The sequence below is a fragment of the Vidua macroura genome, chromosome 21 (assembly GCF_024509145.1).
Source record: "Vidua macroura isolate BioBank_ID:100142 chromosome 21, ASM2450914v1, whole genome shotgun sequence".
In the NCBI taxonomy this organism is placed as follows: Eukaryota; Metazoa; Chordata; class Aves; order Passeriformes; family Viduidae; genus Vidua; species Vidua macroura.
The window spans coordinates 3545479-3564479 of record NC_071591.1 but is presented as its reverse complement, the minus strand read 5'-3'; the positions used below and the strand labels follow the sequence as shown (position 1 = coordinate 3564479).

Sequence of the window (19001 nt, the reverse complement as noted above, 5' to 3'; positions counted from 1 at the left end):
CAGCCGGGGAGAAGAGCCCGACCCGCACCTCACAGACATCATTATGGATATTACAGCCGTTACACAGCCACTGTTACAGACATTACTGCCGTGTGAACGGGCCTGCCCTTCTCACAGCCGCTTTTATCGGTGTACACCCAAGCGGCCCAGCTGCGGTCGCACCCCAACGACACCTAACCGAGCTCAACGGCCCGCGGGCGACGGGAGCAGCGCCGTGGCCACCCGATCCCGGTGTGTACGAGCCCGCCTCCCACACGGGAATGCCGCACCGGCATGGATGCGGCCCGCACGGGCAGGGCGCTCCCCACAGCGAGCGGGGAACGGCAGCGGGCGCTGGGAGGGAAGGAAAGAAAGCAACGGAAGGAGGGAAAAGAAGGAAAAGAAGGAGGGGAGGGAAAAGAAGGAGGGGAGGGAAGGGGCGGGCACGACGCCGCGGGGATGGGCTCCGCCCGTGCGCGCACTCGCGCCGCTCTTTTGGCTCTCGGGCCGCACCGTAGCGCTCCCGGGAGAGAGCGGCATTGTGCGGCCTCCGGCCCGCTCCGCGCAGGCGCCGGCCCGCATTCCCCGCCTGGCGGACCCGGACCCGCCGCCGCCGCCGCCGCGTCCCCCCCTCCCCTCCCGCGGCCGCGCTCCTCCCTCGCCGCGGAGGAGGCGGCGGCCGCCCCCCTTTCCCCATCCCCATCCCCCCGGTAAGTCACCGAGAGAAGGAGCGAGAGGGCGAGGCGGCGGCTCCTCCTCCTCCTCCTCCTCCTCCTCCTCCTCCTCCTCCTCCTCTCCGGTCTGCTCCTCGTCTCCCGCACCGCCCCGGGGCTCTCCCGCACCGCCGTTGCCCGCGCGCGGCGCCGCCGCCTCCCCTCAGGCGGCGCGCGCGGGGCCCGCCCGCTCCCCTTCCCCCCCCCACAGCCCCCGGCCCGGCCTCACCCCCGCCCCCGACCGCGTGGGGACCCCTCACCTCACCCCCTCCCCACCCTCGGGGGGCTCCCCACAGCCGCCCCCACATTCCAGAGCGAGGGAAGGGCCGTTCGGGGCTTGCGGGGGTTCGGGGGGTGTTGTCGGGACCGCGGGGGGACGCGCCGGGAGCCCCCCCCGGGCATGGAGCGCAGCCGGGCCCGGCAGCGATGCTGCGGTGGTTTGGCAGCGCGCTGCGTGCTCGCCCCAGTGCCTAGATGAGTTGCAGATGAAAAGGAATCAGGATCCGCGTTAGGAAAGTTTAATTTTCTTTCTGTGGCCCCCAGATTGGCCGGGGAGTGTCCCTCACTGGAGGTAGTGAGGATGCAGTCCTGTGCCATGTGCTCTGGGATGACCCTGCGGAGCCGCTGTGCTCCCTTCCAGCCTGGCCCATTCTGGGATTTGCGAGATCTCTGGGATCTCCCCACACCGAGCACAGCCGGCAGGCAACTGGTAGCGCCCTGCTCTGCACCCTCTCGGGAGGGAGATGCTTGGAATGCCAGTGGATCTGGGAGCAAACGCTCTCGTCCCCGAATGTGCTGCCACCGGCAAAAGGAGCTGCGAAGTGGCAAATGCACTTAGCAGGCAAATCCTGACAGTGTGAGCCGGGGGTGATTCTGTTGCTGAGCTGAGATGAGGCTGAGCTGCAGTGGAGATTGGTTCCCTCTGCAGCATCAGCCCCGATTAGGGAATCCTGGCACTGCACTCCATCAGGTCTTGTTACAGAAAGCGAGTCTGGAGAGGCTGATCCAAGGCTGCTGCCAGCCAGGGGGAACTCTCGGGTGGGGAAGGGGATGGTTTGATGCTCAGACCTTTCAGCAGGGAAATAAGACACGAAAATATTCACATTCTGAGGTGAAAGTAATCTGGTCAGGCCTTAAGCTTTGCAAGTGCTCGTTATTTTTTGTGTTTGTTATCATCTCGTATTCTCTAATGAATAGAAAGGCCTTGGACTGTTCCTTCCATCTTCCATGCAAACTACCGTATTTACCCTGTGCTAAGTACTTGTTACAAGTGTTTTGGGGTCTGTGATATGAAAACGCTGCCACACCTCAAAGCTATTGTGCTGTACTTCTGTTGGGAAAAAGCTTTCCAAGGAGTGATCAAAGGCTGTGCCTTGAGTTCTTGGTCTTGCACATAAGTGGGTCTGAAGGCCTAAAATACTGCTGTGTTGCTCCACAGATAATAAACAGGGGTTTTCATACTGCTTTCTGGCAACCTGCACTTTGACCAGTCTCACTCTTGTGCATGCTGAGAATCTTTTTGACAGCTAATGAGAATATTTTGTTTTTCTTCCAGGTTTTCCTTTCAGCGTGGTTCTCCTCTCGGTGGCAAGAGCTGCCTTTTGAAGCAGCACATTCATTCTCCCCTTCAAGCACCCATAAGTCTCATTTGCCAGCTCCAGAACCATGGCAACAGAAGAAAAGAAGCCAGATGCAGAATCCACCAAAACACAATCTACTCCTTCCTCCTCGACCAATCAGAGCAAGGTGTGTGTGAGGCCCCAAAAAATACCCCTGTAAAAACACCTGGAGCTACCTGAACACTCAGCAGCCAGACCAGAATCAGGGATTTGAATTTTCCTGTAAATTAAGATCTTTCCTATGTGGCTGCTTCTGCTGTTGTCTCGTGCTGAGGATTTTATGGGAAAAGTGGCTGGAGTGCAGCTCTGCTCTAGTGCTAAATTTTCTTTTATTGGTTTTGGGGAAGTTCTCATTAGTGAAATACTTCTTGTCATTTTGATCATGACAAAGGCTGTTTGTTTTTATCCCTGGAATGCCTGGAGATGGCTGGAGAATTGGTGAATCTCTAGTTGTGGAGTGGGGAAACAGTTATTCAGGTTCTTTGAAGCCTGGTGATGCTCAAAGGAGGTGTTATTGCTTAACCATGAAGCCTTTTCAGAAGGTAAAAGTGGGATTTTAGGGGCATGGAGGAATTGGCCTGTGGTTTAATTCATGATCAGGGTGAAAATGCAAACACTTGAAAGCACTGCACAGATCAATATCAAGAGTGTTACTTGGAAGTGCCAGGCACTTTGTGGTTGGGCTGTTGGATTATTCTCACCTGTTGCTTACTGGCTTGGATGGAATTTACCTCAGGGGTGACTTGGTGTTGTGCTTGGAACAGTGAGGCCCCAGAGTGAAAGGGTGTTTGGTTGATTTTTGAATTTGGAGGGGAATGGGAATGTAAATGTGATTTAATGCTGGAATCTGTTATGGTGAACATCCACATGGTCCATTCCTCTGTGCTGATTGGAGCTGGCCACTAGGTTTGGAATTGAACTCATTCATGCATATTTTTCTTACAGCCTGCCCCAGTAAAGCCAAACTATGCTCTCAAGTTCACGTTAGCAGGGCACACAAAGGCAGTGTCATCAGTCAAGTTTAGTCCTAATGGAGAGTGGCTTGCCAGCTCCTGTAAGTATTGCTTGTTTTTCTCATTTCAAACACAAATGTGAGCCTTGAAGAAGGGTTTGTCTGCAGTCTCCATTAGGGACAGGAGGGATGCCATGTCATGACATGGTTTTTCTTGAAAGAGTGATACTAAAGCTGTCACTCTTTGAGATAATTTGTTTGAAGTTCTGTTACTTTGAGCACTGGGTCTTTGCATTGCCAGGAGAGCCCTCACCTGTTCAGCTTTCCTGACTGAGCAAATGGGCAAAAACCAGCACAGGATTCTTTTCTGTGCAGAGGAAACCCTTGTGCTTTTCTGTATCACTAGAAGCTTAAGCTTTTAAATTAAACTTAGTGCACAGTAACTGCAGGCAAAACCTTCCTGTGGGAAATAAGGCAGGTGCTGCAGAGTTGGATGCACATGCTCTGTCCTGTGGTGCTTGGCAGTCAGAGGCTTTGATTGCGCCAGTGAAGTGCAGAAGGTTGTTATAAACGGTGTTTCACTGCTCTCTTAAGTGATAGAACAAGTCTCCTTTCTGTCAGCTTTGGTATTTCCTAAGGGTTTCTTCAGTGTTCAGCACTGCTTGACAGCTTTGCCTTGAAAATGTGCGTCTGTGACTGCCAGTGATCCAGAGAGAATCCACGTGTAAGGAAAGGGCAGTTGGAAATGTTGAGTATGACAGTGAGGGTCACTGGAACATCTTCCAGAATGGCTTGGGGCTTTGACTTAACTGCAAACAACCTCAATAAAACCAGTGCACTGTGCCATATAAATCATCCTTACAGTGTCCCCATCAGAGTCCCCCTCCCCTTTCCCCTGAAAATGTTTTCCAAACTCTGTATCTGGCAAATAGCAACTTTTTTCTCTGGCTTGTTTTGCAAGTTACCATGGATAATAAGTTTGGGTTTCTGCAGGCATCCATTCAGTCCAGCTTGTGGTGTAATTATTGTTCTTTTTGGGGCAAAAGCCTTTCAAGCATTCCCATGGACCAGCGCTACTTTTACCACTGGCAATCTAAAACAAAAGTAGAAACCCAAGTTGTCAGGAGAAAAACTAAAGCTGCTGGAGTCTCTCTGCATTCCAGGCAGCTTATGTAACCTCAGCTGGTGCAGAGTGCTGTGTAGGAAGCTGTTCTTCACCAATTCAATATCACCTCCTTCCCTGAGCTCTGCCTGGGGAGGGAGAACTGCCCAGAGACAGAGTTAACTTATTTCCTTTCACCTGGAAGGGACAGCTCTGGTAGTGCTGTTAATTAACCTCTGAACTGGCACATTCTTTTCCAGCTGCTGACAAACTCATTAAAATTTGGGGAGCTTATGATGGCAAGTTTGAAAAAACAGTATCTGGTCATAAGCTGGTAAGTATGAGGTGATCACTGTGGGAATTTACCTGGGAAGAATTTTGCTTTCTTTTCCTCATTCAGAAATTTCCATTCTTGGTTAGTTCTGCCTGCGTAGAAGGCAGAACTAACAGTCTGCTTTCTAGTCTTCAGTCTTGCTTTGTAGCTTTTGTTTATCTAGTCTTGGAATTGCTGGAGTTACATTGGGGCAGGCTGGGAATGTGGGTGGAGTGCAGGCTGCATTCCCAGTGCCCAGCCTGCTTCTCATGGCCCTGAATTTCAGGAGAACCCACCTCAGACACAGGGCAGAGCATTCCTGGGTGAAAATCCCTGTGAATTCTAACACTGTGTCCTGTTCCATCCTTCCTTTGTATAAGGAACAAAACACTTGCCTTTTAAGGAGATTGAATTTTTTTTGTGGGTTTGCCTACATAAACACAACACTTACTCATTCTGCAAAGTTCTTAAGAAAACACAAAACTTCCAAAACTTTCAAGCCCTTTGGTTTTCCTTTTTTTTTTTTTTTTTTTTAAGTTTTTACATGCTGAAATTTCATTAGCAAAAATGAAGATTTATCAAAATAAGAAACCACTGGAATCTTCTCCAGCCTCTGGGGACTTGGACTGTAAAGAGCAGCCATTTGTCATGAAGAAAAGCCATTTACTCAGATTAATTTATGAGCATTCTGTTTAGGAGTTCCAGCAAAGGGTTTTGGTGGCCACAGTAAGAACTGTGTGAACAAGCTACTGATGTTCTCAGAGTATGTGGCTCAGCTTGTGCCAGAGGAGCTCTTAACCCAGCAAAATCACTGAATTCCTGACTCTCAGTGCTGAATTTTCATTCAGGCTTCAGCTGGGAATGTAATCTGCAGTCTGTGATTTTCACTTTTCTGTGTGGCTGAACAAACAGAGCTGAGAAGAGAATTGTTTTCCTTTGTTTTAGGGGATCTCTGATGTTGCTTGGTCATCAGATTCCAACCTCCTTGTCTCTGCCTCCGATGACAAAACTCTCAAAATATGGGATGTAAGCTCGGTAAGGGCAGGAATTATTATTTATTTGCCTTCAATTTTCTCCAACATTGGCTTCTTCATTTGTTTTCCTGCTTGTAACAAGCTGGTGGATGGGCTGTGAGGATGAATGAATTGTGCTGTCTGCTCTTGGAAAGAGTGGGATGCTTGTGGGTACCACGAGGAGCCTGTTATGCTCTGAGAGAGCACTAAAGCCTGATGATGGAGATAGAACCACAGCAAAAAGCCTCTCAGATGAAACCTTTTTTAATTTCTTATCTCTGCTTTTTTCCCCCCATTCTCTTGTGACAGAGAGAACAGGATAATTTGGTTGAGTTTTGATTAGGACTATTAAATGGTTTGGATCCTCCTGAGCTGCATAAAGAGTTTGCACCTCATCTGCAATCATGATGATTGTTTTATATTGTTTTTGTTTTTTTTGTTGCAGCTGGCCCTCTGCCCATCTAAATATGGGGTTAGAGATGGTTTCTTTCTGTGCTGCACAGTGATTAACCTTAATGTGGTCTCTCTGGATGCTTTTATGGGGCTGGGTGATGCTGTGTATTTAACTCTGCTGAATTTTATTTCAGGGTAAGTGCTTAAAGACGTTGAAAGGGCACAGTAACTACGTTTTCTGCTGCAATTTCAACCCTCAGTCAAACCTCATCGTTTCTGGCTCAGTGAGTGGTTTTTAATTTTTTTTTCCTTTGTGGGAAGCAAGTACTGCACACTCTGTCACTTGTCACTAAAGGGACAGACAGGTTCTTTAGGGATCTTTGGCAGAATGATGATGGTATTAAATCATAGTTACAATTACAGCTTTATTTTCTTAACAGATTATTATGATTAGTGCAGCACACTAATTTATGATTAGGGTGGCACAGGATTTCTGCAGGCAGGATTGCTGTAGTACAATTTATAAGTAGTGAATACAGAATTTATAGGACAACTTATGGTTTCTAATCACCTGGATTCTGACTTACCTAAAGGATGACTTCTAATCACCTCTCCCTCTGCAGACTGGGTCAGATCATGATTTGAAAACAATATTAAATGAAAGAATAAGAACCACACAGCCCATTTCAGTTGTGCTTTCCCTCACAAACACAACTTGTAGTCAGGTGAGCTGTGCATTGTCCCTGCTGTGTTTGCTTGGGGAAAAGCCCCTAATCCATCCTCAGTGTCCTACATGGAGACAAGGAATTCAGGGAGGTGTTCCCAGACTGTTGGTTGTGTCCTGGGCTTTCTGACCCAGCTGGGATAAGATTGATGCTGTAGCCAAGCTGTGCCTGAGTGCCTCAATTGGGTGCTTGACTAAACCCCCTCGTGCCTCTTCCCTCTCCAGTTTGACGAAAGCGTGAGGATATGGGATGTGAAAACAGGGAAGTGCCTCAAGACGTTGCCTGCTCACTCTGACCCAGTTTCAGCTGTAAGTCCCTCCTGATCAGTGAACACAAAAATGTTTGTTTTGTTAGCAGAGCTCCTCTCCTGCCCCTGTGGAGGGGTTACCAAGCCTTTACACAGCATCCAGGCTGGGCTGTGGTTGCTGCCAGTGGCCATTGCTCAGTGGGAATGAAATGAGTGCTGTTTTCTCTAAGATCAGTGTGGATTTTGGTCCTGGCTGTAAATGTGAACAGTGCAGAGGTGTGCCAGGCATGCCTGAGTGTCATTCTGGGACTCAGATTGGTGAGTCCCAGAATTGCTCAGGGAACAATCTGTACTTCTCTTGCTTTCGTGTTGCTCCAAGTCATTACTGAAGGTGTTCCATAGAACACTCTTCCTTTAAATCTCAGTCATTTCATAGGAGAAATGAGCTTGGGATACAGCAATATCCACTGGAATTAAGGAAAACCAGAAGGTGCTCAACTCTTAATGTCTTTGAAATGAAAAACACTGAAAAAAAACTGAGCCTCAGGTATGTTCAACTGTGGCTGCTCTATCATGGTTGTTCTGCCATGTGTAAAAGATATTTCACAGTTATGAATGTCTTTTAATAGTAATAATTCTAAAGAATTTTTCTTTAGATATAAAAAGCAGAAAATTCACCTTAAAACACATGAGTGGCTATATAAGAGGTTCTACTCCCATGCCCTTAAAATAATCAGGTTCTATCTGCATGTTTTATTCTGCTGATGTCAGAAATGGGAAATAAGGAGCTTAAACATTTGATCTTGATGAACATCAGTAAAGTTATTAGTTTTAATAATTAGTATTAATAATATTACAGGTGCATTTTAATCGTGATGGATCCCTGATAGTGTCAAGTAGCTATGATGGACTCTGGTAAGTGGTTCTTTCTTGTCTGCATCACTCTTTGCACCTTTTGCATTTTAAAAATACCTTTTTTAAAACTAAACACGCTTGTATATATAATGTTAAAATTGTAATAAAAGACTTCAAGCCCAATAATAATAATAATTTTTTTGTATTTTTTTTAAACAGTCGTATCTGGGATACAGCATCAGGCCAGTGCTTGAAAACACTGATTGGTAAGTAGAAATATTTCTTGTCTGGGCTGTATTTTCCACACAGATTTTCTGTGTTTCAGTGAAACTATTAAAAACAAATGAATGTCAAAAGAAACCCTCTGTCAGTGAGACAACACAGCTGTGCACTTTGTAACACTGCTTTTAATTTTGCTGTAGATGATGATAACCCTCCTGTGTCTTTTGTGAAATTCTCACCAAATGGCAAATACATATTAGCTGCAACTTTGGACAAGTAAGTATTAAAAAATAAAAAAAGGAGAATAACACACAGATTTGAAATTTGCAGCATCAGATGATGCTTTAATTTGCTTTTTGGCTGCTATGGTAATGATAATACATGGTAATGATGAATTCACATATAGTTTTTTTCTGTGGGGGAGAATATGAATGGCATGGCAGTAAAACAGATATTTTGGGGTTAACTAACCCTGCATTCCAAAGTCAGGCTGAAATGATCCATTGTAGATTTTTGGAACTCTGGTATGGAGAAACATTTTTCAGCTGCTAGGAACTTTTCAGATAAAAAAAAAAAAAAAACAACATCCAAGAACTAAAATCTTTGGGTTTGTTTTCCAGCACTCTCAAACTTTGGGACTACAGCAAAGGAAAGGTAATTCTTTCTGTTCATGTAGATTTAACTAAGCTTTTAGGAAAATTGGATTTTACATGTGATTTTTAAACTGAACATACGAGTACTACAGAAAAAAGTGTCAGTACCTCTTTAGTGGAGAGGATAAACTTTTAGCAGAGCCTGTTGCAACAGGACAAGGGGTAATGGTTTTAAACTAAAAGAGGGTGGATTCAGGTTAGAAAGTTTCCTGTGAGGGTGGGGAGGCCCTGGCACAGGTTGTCCAGAGCATCTGGATCCCTGGAAATGTCCAAGGCCAGTTTGGGGCTTGGAGCAGCCTGGGATAGTGGAAGGTGTCCCTGCTCATGTCAGACTTTTAAAGGTCCCTTCAAACTCACTCTATTCTGTGATTCTGACTAAAGATGTCTTTGAAAAGAAAAAAAAAATGAAAATACTTGGCTTCTGCATAGCCCTGAGACATTAAGTACAGCAATATTTCTGCATTTTTCTCTTCATGAACAATAAATTGCTTTTGATCTCTTTCACTACAAATTTAGGGCTTTGTTTTGGGTTTTAGAGCAGAGCTGCACTCTGCATCCTCTAGATCAGTTGGCCCAGTGGGAAACACAGGCTGATGTGTTTAGTCTTTTTTCCCAGAGTTTGTCCTTGACTGACAAAACTCTCCCAGCTGCATTAATGTCCTGTGGCTCTTCTCTTCCAGTGCCTGAAGACATACACAGGACACAAAAATGAGAAGTACTGCATATTTGCCAATTTTTCTGTCACTGGTGGAAAGGTTGGTGTTGATCTGACTATTTTTGTGTTACCTCTGTGCAGTTCTTACTGCTCCTCTCTGTAGATAAAGAGGATTTTGGGGCTGAAAACCTCCTTTGGTGGGTGCTGGTTTCTGTGTCTCTAGGTGGGCTCACTGTCAGCTTTCCTGACTTTTCCTCCTTCTCCCTTCCACATGACAACAATGAAATGTTTACTGAGGAGTAGCACTTGGGTATGGATCAGAAAGATTCAGATAACTTTGTTTTCTCTCTGCCCCTCCAGTGGATTGTGTCTGGTTCAGAAGACAACCTGGTTTATATCTGGAACCTTCAGACAAAAGAGATTGTACAGAAACTACAAGGACACACAGGTGAGGGAGAGGATTCTGGTTTTATTGATGAAATATTCCTCATATCATCAATGCTTAGCCTGAGCACTTTCTCTCTGATACCAATTTTTACTCTCAGACTCATAAATTCTTCTGGCTGAAGCTTAATTGAACCCTGGGAGTTTTACTCCTTTTTATGAAGGGTTTTTATGGGCATTGAAATAGTTTTATTCTTCACCTGTTAAAACTTTGACATCAACTTGCAAAGGAGATTTGCTTGAGCACAGAACTGGTCAAGATATTTAAATATCTCATAACATTAGTGACTGTGAATGGTCTGTTAACACCTTCCAGGGCTGCAGCTCCCGGGGATAAGGATTGATGTGGGCTGGAAATGTCTGTGCATGTGCCTGGTCTTGAACCACGAGATGTCTGAGTCCTGTAAAAGAGCAGAGCTTGAACTGAAATCTCAGTGTGCTCAGTCCTGTGCTTTGGGCAGGATCCCAGTGATTTTTGGGCAGGATCCCAGTGATTTTTGGGCAGGATCCCAGTGATTTTTGGGCAGGATCCCAGTGATTTTGGGCTGGTTCACAATGATTTTGGGCAGGATCCCAGTGATTTTTGGGCAGGATCCCAGTGATTTTTGGGCAGGATCCCAGTGATTTTGGGCTGGATCCCATTGATTTGGAGTGTGAGGAAGGCAGTGGCAGCAGATTTTCATTTTCAGGCTCTGAAGATGAAGTGTTACCCAAGAACTGCCTGGGATGTTGGAAATACCTTCCATGACAAAAAACCTGACCTGGGTTTTGATTCAGCTGTGTCTGACATGATCTGATAGAAGTAAGAACTCAAATCTAGAGAGTTCTCACCTTTTGAAACCTGTCAAACCCTTTCCTACTGCCCTCAATTCTTTCCTGCTTGTATTTCCTTCCACAGAGGAGCAACAGTTGTAAGATATTTACAAATAACACATTTAATTCTGCTACAAGGAAATAATAACTTGGCTTAATAAAACACAGTTGCTAATTTTCAGAGATGCCTGCTATGAACCAGATTGAAATAATTGCATTTTTCTATCTTTTCTTTTTGCTCAGATGTTGTCATCTCCACAGCTTGTCACCCAACAGAAAACATCATCGCGTCAGCGGCGCTAGAAAACGACAAAACAATTAAACTGTGGAAGAGTGACTGTTAAATATTCCAGGATTGCTTTAGAGACTGTCAGGAAAAAAAAAGAAAAAAAATGTTTTTAAAAAAATTATTAAAAAATAAAAACACCCATAAATCCAGTTTGGGAGGAAACCTGAAGAATATTTGATAAAGTGGTTTCTGTTAGTCTTGGCCCAAAGAAAACATCTTAGCTCTGCTAGAGCTGGGCAACGTGGTGGAAAAAAAAAAAAAAAAAAGATGCAGTGTCTCCTTTTCTTGCCTAATGTTTTGGCAGACAAATGGATGATTCTGATGTCGGGTCAGAAGTCTTGGACACCCCAAAGATACTGTATTTTCTGATGGCATTGCTTCTGGGCACTGTTGCTGCTTAAGGAAGAGCTGCCAGTCTACTTTGTACCAGTAAGTTAAGTCACAGGCCTAGAGATGTGTGGATTTTTTTTTTTTTTTTAATATGTCTAATTGTTTTTTTAATTTTTTAAATTTTTTTTCCAAACTGTAGGTTCTAGTCTCTTGGGAAATTTCTGTATTGTTTTAAATAGGAGTACTGCATCTTTAAGGGTGCTTCATTTTAAAACACTCAGCTCAAACTTTGTGACCAAATAAAACCATGCAGTTCCAGATTTCCCTCTTCCTGCCCCTGACTTGACTCCTGTGGTGGAATCTCTTACCTTCTGTATAGTTGCTTACCTCTTGTTACCTCTTGTGTGTTTAATAGATGCTGTTCTAGAGCAAAGTTACAGTTCTTCTGTTAACCATTAAAATGAATCCTGCTTGTAGTTGTTCTCAACATATTTTAATTTTTTTTTTAATTTTGCCTCTTCTGGTTCTAAAGCCAACTCACAGAACACTGTAAAGTTATTTCAATGTAAAAAGAAACAAACCCAGACTTTTTGTATCTTGGCAATCCATGGTATGAAGCTGTATTGCAAATGGCATGACTCTGTATCTATCTCAGCATTGGTATTTCTTTCCCTTTTTGTCATATCCATGTGGTATTTACACGTCCAGAAAAATACCATGTGCCATAATAAAAAGGTGGGATTTTATGTGTATGTTTGTGGTTAAGAGTGTGCTCATGTGAAGTGTCCGTGCTCGTGGAAGCTTCTCTTAAAAACATTTTTAAGGGGAGATGTTTTCTGTAGAAACTCCAGTGAGGGAGGATGAGGAGCAGCAGGGTGGAGAGAAAAGAGGAACAAACACAAGTCCAAATGTATTTAATGAGGGGAAAAGGATTGTCCTTAGCAGAGACAACGCTGCCACACCCCCTGACAGAGAGCTTGAGCAGAGGGAAAGGATTCCTGCTGCCCTCTCCAGGATCCAGGATTTGCCTTGTGCTGGATAAGAAATGCATGGATGCACGGGTTTTACTGCACCCAAAGGGTTCTGCTGCAAAGGGATGTTTTGCTCCTGGTGAAGCAAAACCTCGTTTTTTTTGTATTTACCTCATGTGCTTGGGAACAACAAAATCAATTACAGTCCAGACCTTTGGAGTGAGGCTGCCTTGCTTTGAAACCCTTGGAGAGAAAGAGCTGCAAGACATGAGGCATAGGTTTTCTTTTTAAAATATAAAAATAGAGTTCATGTTGGGCTGCTAAAATGGCTATTAATAATATCACTGCCTTTGGAGGTTTTTCATTACCCCCAGGAAGGGACACTGTGTCTAGACTTGGTGTCACTGCTAAAATGATCAACTCGTGGTTTTTTTCAGCCTTATTCTTGAAGGCCGGTGAAACTCTTCAATGCAAGATGTGGCTGTGCTGCTTTATAGCATGGAGGAGGTGGAATTTTACTCCAGCAAAGCATTTTAATGTTGATTCAGAAATATTTCCTGGCATAGTGCTTCTCATGTCCCTGTGTGTGAGTGGCTTTGCTTGCCCAGCTGTGCTGTCACACAGAGCTGGGGAGGAGGGAGATGAATTTTCTGCTGTCACGAGGAAATACCTTGAACAGGGATAGAAAAGCCCCTAATGTAAAGGATCTGCTGTAAAGCTGCTCTTCATAAAGGTTGTGTTTAAATCCTTAATATCCCACCTGGGATTAATGCCTGTTGGCATGAGCTCTACTTACCTCTAATTCTGTGCAGCCTGGCATGGCTGTGATGGTTGTAGGGCCAGGATTAGCTCAAGTGCAGCCCTGGAAACGAGGATTGTGTGCTGGCTGGAGCAGAGGAGGTGTAACTTTATTTTAGGTACGGGCTGAGAGTGCCTAGAGTGAGTTACTGCTGCGGGCCTCGGGTGCACCGGCGACTTTTAAGCTGAGGGAAAAGGCGAGCTGGGGGACGAAAAAAGACGCTGCTGCGCTTTCTTTAGGGTCTCCCGGAAAGAAAACAAGAGGGGAAAAAATGGAAAAAAAAAAAAACATGGTTAGATGCCACGAAGTAGGTGGCAGTGCCTTAACCGTATGTGTGTTGTACAGGCCACTAGGACCTCTTCCATCCTTATCAAGGGGAGTGCTAACCTTCTCTCCTTTCATACAACACAACCGCCAGCTTCCACGTAACGCTATTTAAACCTCCACTATACTCCATCTATTTCCGATAGGGTGAGCTAACTTTTCTGCCTTTTTCCCCTCAATTTGTCACTTCTTTCTACATCCCATGAAAAAACATTCAATATAGCCCAAATTTTGCCCTAAAAATCTCGGTAAAATGGCTAAAACGAGCGCTTTCCGCTCCGTTTTTAATATATTCATCAAGTTCAGCCAATCAGCGTGCAGAAGGCGGAGCCTCTTCTCCCGCCCCGGGACGCGCGGGGGGTGTGGCTTTGCTTTGGCCGCGCCGATGGAGGCGGGCGCGCCCGGGGTTCGCCGGTTCGAGTCCCGCCCCCGGCGGGGCGGTGCCGCTGGGATGAGCCCACCGCGGGATGGGCGGCGGAGCCGCGTAACCTGCGCAGGGTTTGCGCCTTTCCCCCGGGTATCCCGCGGGTTTGCGCCTTCCCCCCGGGTATCCCGCGGGTCTGAGCTTTCCCCCCGGTATCCCGCGGGTTTGCGCCTTCCCGCCGGGTATCCCGCGGGTTTGCGCCTTCCCCCCGGGTATCCCGCGGGTTTGCGCTTTCCCCTCGGGTATCCCTCGGGTTTGCGCTTTCCCGCCGGGTATCCCGCGGGTTTGCGCTTTCCCGTCGGTATCCCGCGGGTTTGCGCTTTCCCCTCGGGTATCCCTCGGGTTTGCGCTTTCCCGCCGGGTATCCCGCGGGTTTGCGCTTTCCCGTCGGTATCCCGCGGCTCTAGCGGCACCGCGGGATGTGCTGGTGGCATCTCCCGCAGCCGGAGCAGCGGTGCAAGGAGGGAGCCCATTCCCGAAGTGTTCCCGCTGCTCCGGAGCTCGTACATCGCTCCGAGTTATGTCAGCGCTAATAACGAGTTACAAGCTCCACATGTGGGAGCGGTGGAAAAGGTTGGGTGGGTTTTTTCCCGTTTTCTTAAGGTCTTTCTCTTCGGTATCCCAAGGGAATCAAACCAGACAAACATTTCTCTAAATGAGCAGCCCGGGAGCTGCTCTTCCCAGCGGATGACTCCCCCAGCATCCCGCTGCAGGTGCCACCGCTGCCGCCTTGAGGCTTTGCTCCATCCCCCGACCCCTGCGACTGTCCCAGACCTTCCCGCGGGGTTCCCGGCGGGAAGGAGCAGCGGAGGAGCCGGATGAGGCTGCGGATCCAGCTGCAGCGCCCAGAGGTTTGCGCAGCCCCGGCCCCGCCAGCTGTGCACAGCTGCTGCATCGCGGACTCGCAGAACGGCCTGGGGTGGAAGGGACCTTGCAGCTCACCACATTCCAACCCCCTGACGAGGGCAGGAACACCTTCCACTGTCCCAGGTTGCTCCAAGCCCTGTCCAGCCTGGCCTTAGACACTTCCAGGGATGCTTCGTTGCTGCCACAGAGCCCAGACTGTTCCCGGCTGCCCCTTCCAGATAACTGACGACTTTATTAGGGGATTAAAAGTTAGTTTCCCCTCCTTATTGAATGCTCTGATTTATGCATGCGTTTAAATCAATCCCATTTCCTGCCTTTTATCCCTTCTCCCGCAGGCTTTCAGGCTTTACTGTGTCAGACATTTGTTACAATCACATTGTTTTGAGGCAAGCGAGACACCGTGGGTGGTTTAAGGGATTTAAATCCATGAGCTGCATTTCTTGGGCGCTTCTCCCAGGTGCCAACTGCCCCTCCTGAGTAGATGCCCCTCCTTGGACCACTTTGTGCTGCCTCCCAGTGGAACACGAACCAGCATCTCTGCTAATGAAGATGCTGCTGGAGATTAGGTCCGAGCCTGCCTGGCTGGGAGCTGTGTCTGGCACAGGAGGTGCCCGCTGGGCTGGGGTGCCCAGCGTGGGGGATTTCAGGTGCTGCTAGCAGGCAGTTGCTGGATGAGCTACATAAGCAGCTTATTTTGTCATTTTAATTTTTTAATCCCGTGCATTCGGTCGCGCTCTCTCATTAGTAAGCATTAGCTCTCCAAGTCCCATTAGCTCCGCTGAGAGCTCGGGCTTTGCTTGTGGGGACAGCGCTGGAGGAGCCAACAGGGGGCTGGGGGCCTGCTCCTGCAGCTGGTGACATCCGTGGTGTCCCCATGTGGGTGTGACCCTGGCCCTGCAGAGCCATCACTGCTCAGTCCTTCCCTCTGCTGTCCCTTGTCCGCTCCCCAAGCCCCTGGCAGTCCCAGCTCCCTCCTGAGCTGATCCAAGCCCGGGGCTGGCTTTAACCTCTCCCTGCTTTATTAAGGCAACTATTTTCTTGTGTGTAAATACACACATTCCATTCAAAGCCTCTTCCCTCTCCTTCAGGTTTTCCCCTTAACCCCAGGGCCATCCCCAGAGCTGTACTTTGTTAGAGGATCTCAAGTCTCGGATTTAAAATTAGTTGACTGCTTCTCTTTAATAAAATTATTCCTTTCCTCTTTAAATAGCACAATATGTCACAGAAAGCCGGTGGGTCCGTTCATGAAGATGAGACAGCTCAGAGAGGAAAGAGATGGGCAAAAAAAAAAAAAAAAAAAAAAAAGTAAAACCATACATCTCCCCAAACCCCTTCTGTCTAATCCAACTGAATTAGAGGATTTCGAAGTGGATTTAAAACTAAATCTTGATTAGGGAGAATTTCTCTCCAAGAGCTGCTGCACGGTGGTATTAATGGGAAGTGATCGTGGACAGAGGAAATAGGACAGAAATAACTGAGGGTAGCACATCATACGCACTCAGGTCTGTGCATGAGCTGAGAGAATCGGGGAATTTCTCCAGAGGAAGAGGGAGAAATTAAACACCGACACAAGGAGCCTGGGTGCCGGGGGCTGGCCGGGCAAGCGGGGAGCAGCCAGATCCCTGCTGCACCCACGGCACCTCCCTGAACCCCGCGGGAAGGGCTCGCAGGTGAGAAGGCAGCGCCGAGGACGAGGACGGCCGGGGTGAAGAGCCGGGAGGAGAGGGGGTCTCAGCCCGCTCCCCCAGAGCCCGTGCTCACCCTGTGAGCTCTGGGTGACCCCCGGAGATGCCCCCCATGCTCTGCGGACACATGGCCGGAGGTGCCCATGGGATCCTGTCTCTGCTGACCGTGGTGTTCGTCCTGCCAGAGGGTGAGTGCTGCTCTCCCCGCGCTGCCGTGCCTTTTACTCGCAGTTTGCACCCTCCCTGAACCCCGCTTGCCCAGGTGTGATTTATCCTCGGGGTGAATTTAGGGGCACTCCCGCCCCGAGCCATGCGTGCTGGTGCTTTTAGGATGGAGGTAATGTCACCGTGGTTTGTACAAAAGGGCAGTGTGCCAGGATTTGGGATCCCCTGGGCTCCTCTTCCCTGGTTTGGCCGGAGCAGGGACTCCCCTCGCTGTGCCTGGCTGTGGTGAGGGTGCTCAACACCCCCAAAAACCCTGTGAGAGCCCAGGGGGCTCGGGAAGGGCTCTGGGATGGTGTTCAGAGGTGAGGAAAAGTAATGGCAGCAACCTGATTAATCAACAGAGGTTGCCTTAACCTCCACAATAGAGGAGGACGGTGTAAATTAATATCCTTTAAAGGCTTTTTGGTTTGTTTGGGTTTTTTTTTTTTTTTTACTTTCTTTTTAGAAACCTGAGAAATGGTTTAATTCCCATTGTGGCAATTTTCAGACACAGTGGCTGCAGGGAAGGGCTGAGCTGCTGCCAGTGCAAGTGTGCAAAGCCCTAGGGACACACTGAGGCCATTGGCCCGGGGTCACAGCACGGTGGCTCTCGGTGCTCTCAAGGAGGATTTCCCTTCTGCTTCCGAGCAGGTTTGCCTTCCTGATAGACCCTGTGATAATATCAGGACTGTGTCCAAGGGGAAAACCAAACCATGCTGATAAACCCGTCCGTCTGGAGCAAATACCTCCAAAGCAGGCACAGCTAAGCTGGAGAAATTTGGTGAAAAATGGAAAAGCTGTTTCTGAGCGTGACCAAGCCCTGAGTCGATGGTGTCTGTGGTTGTGAGGTTTCACCTACTCTTTACACCCCCTGTTCCAAAGCTCCCTTGTTCCCACAGTTTGATCCCAGCGCAAATCTCCAGCTAATCTCTGATTTAGCACTGACCTCTAGTGGGAGATGAGTCTGTATTTTCGGGCCCACTGGGTAAACAAGTGACGGGCAGCTCCGGGCTCTGGCTTAATGCGACTTGGCAAGGCAGGGAGCGCTGCGAAGCCGTCGGTAGAGAGCAGCTCAGAACGAGTTGAAGCCTCTTCCCCCCTGGAAAAAAAAAAAATCCAGCCGTGTTTCTTCTGCTTCTTGTTTAGTGTCTGGACTCCAGTGTTATGGCTGCAACATCGTGGTTGGCACCAAAAACGTGGACATGGGGTGCTCCAACCCCGAGGTGATCACCTGCTCCCAGTCCCACCAGGGCTTCAAGCACCGCTTCTGCATTAAAACAGAGAGCGGTGAGTCCGGCCCCGGGGGCTGCGGGGGCTGCTCGAGCCGCTGGTCACCCCCAAACCCAACCTCGCAGCCCCCACGCAGGGCCTGTCCCCTGTGCCAGGCTGTCACAGCACCCCGTGCCCGTGATGTCCCTCCCTGTGCTTGCTTTGCAGTGGTCCTGGGCATCCTGCTGACCAGCGGCTGCGCCACCTCTCGCCACTGCCAGCAGCAGGAGCTGCCGGGGGTCCGCATCCACTGCTGTGACACCGACCTGTGCAACGGCTCCCCCAGAGCCCCCCGGCCGCCCCCCGGCCACCTCCTGCTGCCCTGCATCCTCGCTGCCCTGCTCCTCTCCTGAGCCCCCCCCCCCGCGCCCGGGGGATGCGGGGTGCTCGCGGGCTGGGTGCTGGCAGCTGGGGTGCCCCCCTCGCTGCTCCCGCGGGTGGGCAGCACGCCCTCCTCTCCCCTCTCTCAATAAAAGGTGCGAACGCCCTGGGAAGGTGTCGGTGATGCCCCCGCGGGGAGGACGGGGATGCTCCCCGAGCTCGGGGGTGGGAGGGTGGGGGGTACCCGCAGCATCCCGGGGAAGGCGGAGCGCAGGGCCGGGGGTCTCCCCACGCCCTCGCGGGGATCGGGAGCGCGGCCCGAGCCCCGCTCTTCCCACGAGAGGGCATCCGCGACCCTCGCTCCGCAGCCCGGGCGCTGCGCGGTTCGGGGATGGAGCGGCCGCGCAGGGCGGCATCCCCAGCACGAAGGGTGGGCGCTGGGCTGGGGGACGGGGGCCCGCGCGGTGAAAAGAACGGGCAGAATTCTCAGGCGTTTTTTCCCAGCCGAAGAGGCCAAACGGGAGCTTTAGCAGAAAAATCCCGTCCCGTGCGGATCGGAGCCCGAGTGGCTGCTCCAAGGTCATCGCGGGGGTTTGCGGCGGAGCTGGGAATTAAACGCATCTGTCTCAAGAGCCAGCCCCTGTGTCTTTATCACCAGGGAAACAGCATAAACCTCGCTGTGAGAAAGGGAGGAAATATTTTTATTCTATTTTTTTTTTTTTTTTTGCTTCAGATGAAAAAAAAAAAATAATGCAAAAGACCTTTTCCATGCAAAACATCAGCTTTTGATGACATTTCTCAGATGTGTGTCAGAAAACAA

General features: G+C 48.8%; 3 protein-coding genes and 1 non-coding gene across 5 annotated transcripts in view; 2 read left to right on the top strand and 2 right to left on the bottom strand.

Moving 5' to 3' along the window:
* The window catches only part of BRD3 (bromodomain containing 3), a 44999-nt gene extending 44222 nt beyond the window's left edge, over positions 1-777 (bottom strand). Inside the window, exon 1 of the mRNA XM_053996298.1 lies at positions 699-777. The gene's annotated coding sequence lies outside the window, so the exon portion shown is untranslated. The remainder of the gene's footprint in view (positions 1-698) is intronic.
* Positions 144-12069, top strand: WDR5 (WD repeat domain 5). 2 transcript variants are annotated; one of them, XM_053996302.1, is made up of 14 exons: positions 144-231; positions 2248-2438; positions 3257-3365; positions 4626-4699; positions 5624-5713; positions 6279-6368; positions 7034-7117; positions 7916-7971; positions 8131-8177; positions 8334-8409; positions 8754-8787; positions 9467-9541; positions 9802-9889; positions 10942-12069. In XM_053996302.1, exons 2-14 carry the CDS (start codon positions 2358-2360, stop codon positions 11040-11042), a joined length of 1005 nt encoding a protein of 334 aa, XP_053852277.1. In that variant the 5' UTR covers positions 144-231; positions 2248-2357; the 3' UTR covers positions 11043-12069. The 2 variants fall into 2 exon arrangements, with proteins under 2 accessions (XP_053852277.1, XP_053852279.1); XM_053996304.1 differs by lacking the exon at positions 144-231 and adding an exon at positions 603-689.
* A 1299-nt stretch (positions 12070-13368) lies between these two features.
* Positions 13369-13496, bottom strand: LOC128817897 (U6atac minor spliceosomal RNA). The gene has a single exon (XR_008440328.1). It is a non-coding gene; the product is annotated as a U6atac minor spliceosomal RNA (small nuclear RNA).
* Positions 13497-16499: 3003 nt separating this feature from the next.
* On the top strand, positions 16500-18347 carry LOC128817844 (ly6/PLAUR domain-containing protein 1-like). Its single transcript, XM_053996722.1, has 3 exons — positions 16500-16575; positions 17738-17878; positions 18029-18347. The coding sequence occupies exons 1-3, from the start codon at positions 16500-16502 to the stop codon at positions 18211-18213; spliced, it is 402 nt and encodes a 133-aa protein (XP_053852697.1). The 3' UTR covers positions 18214-18347.
* Positions 18348-19001: the final 654 nt, after the last annotated feature.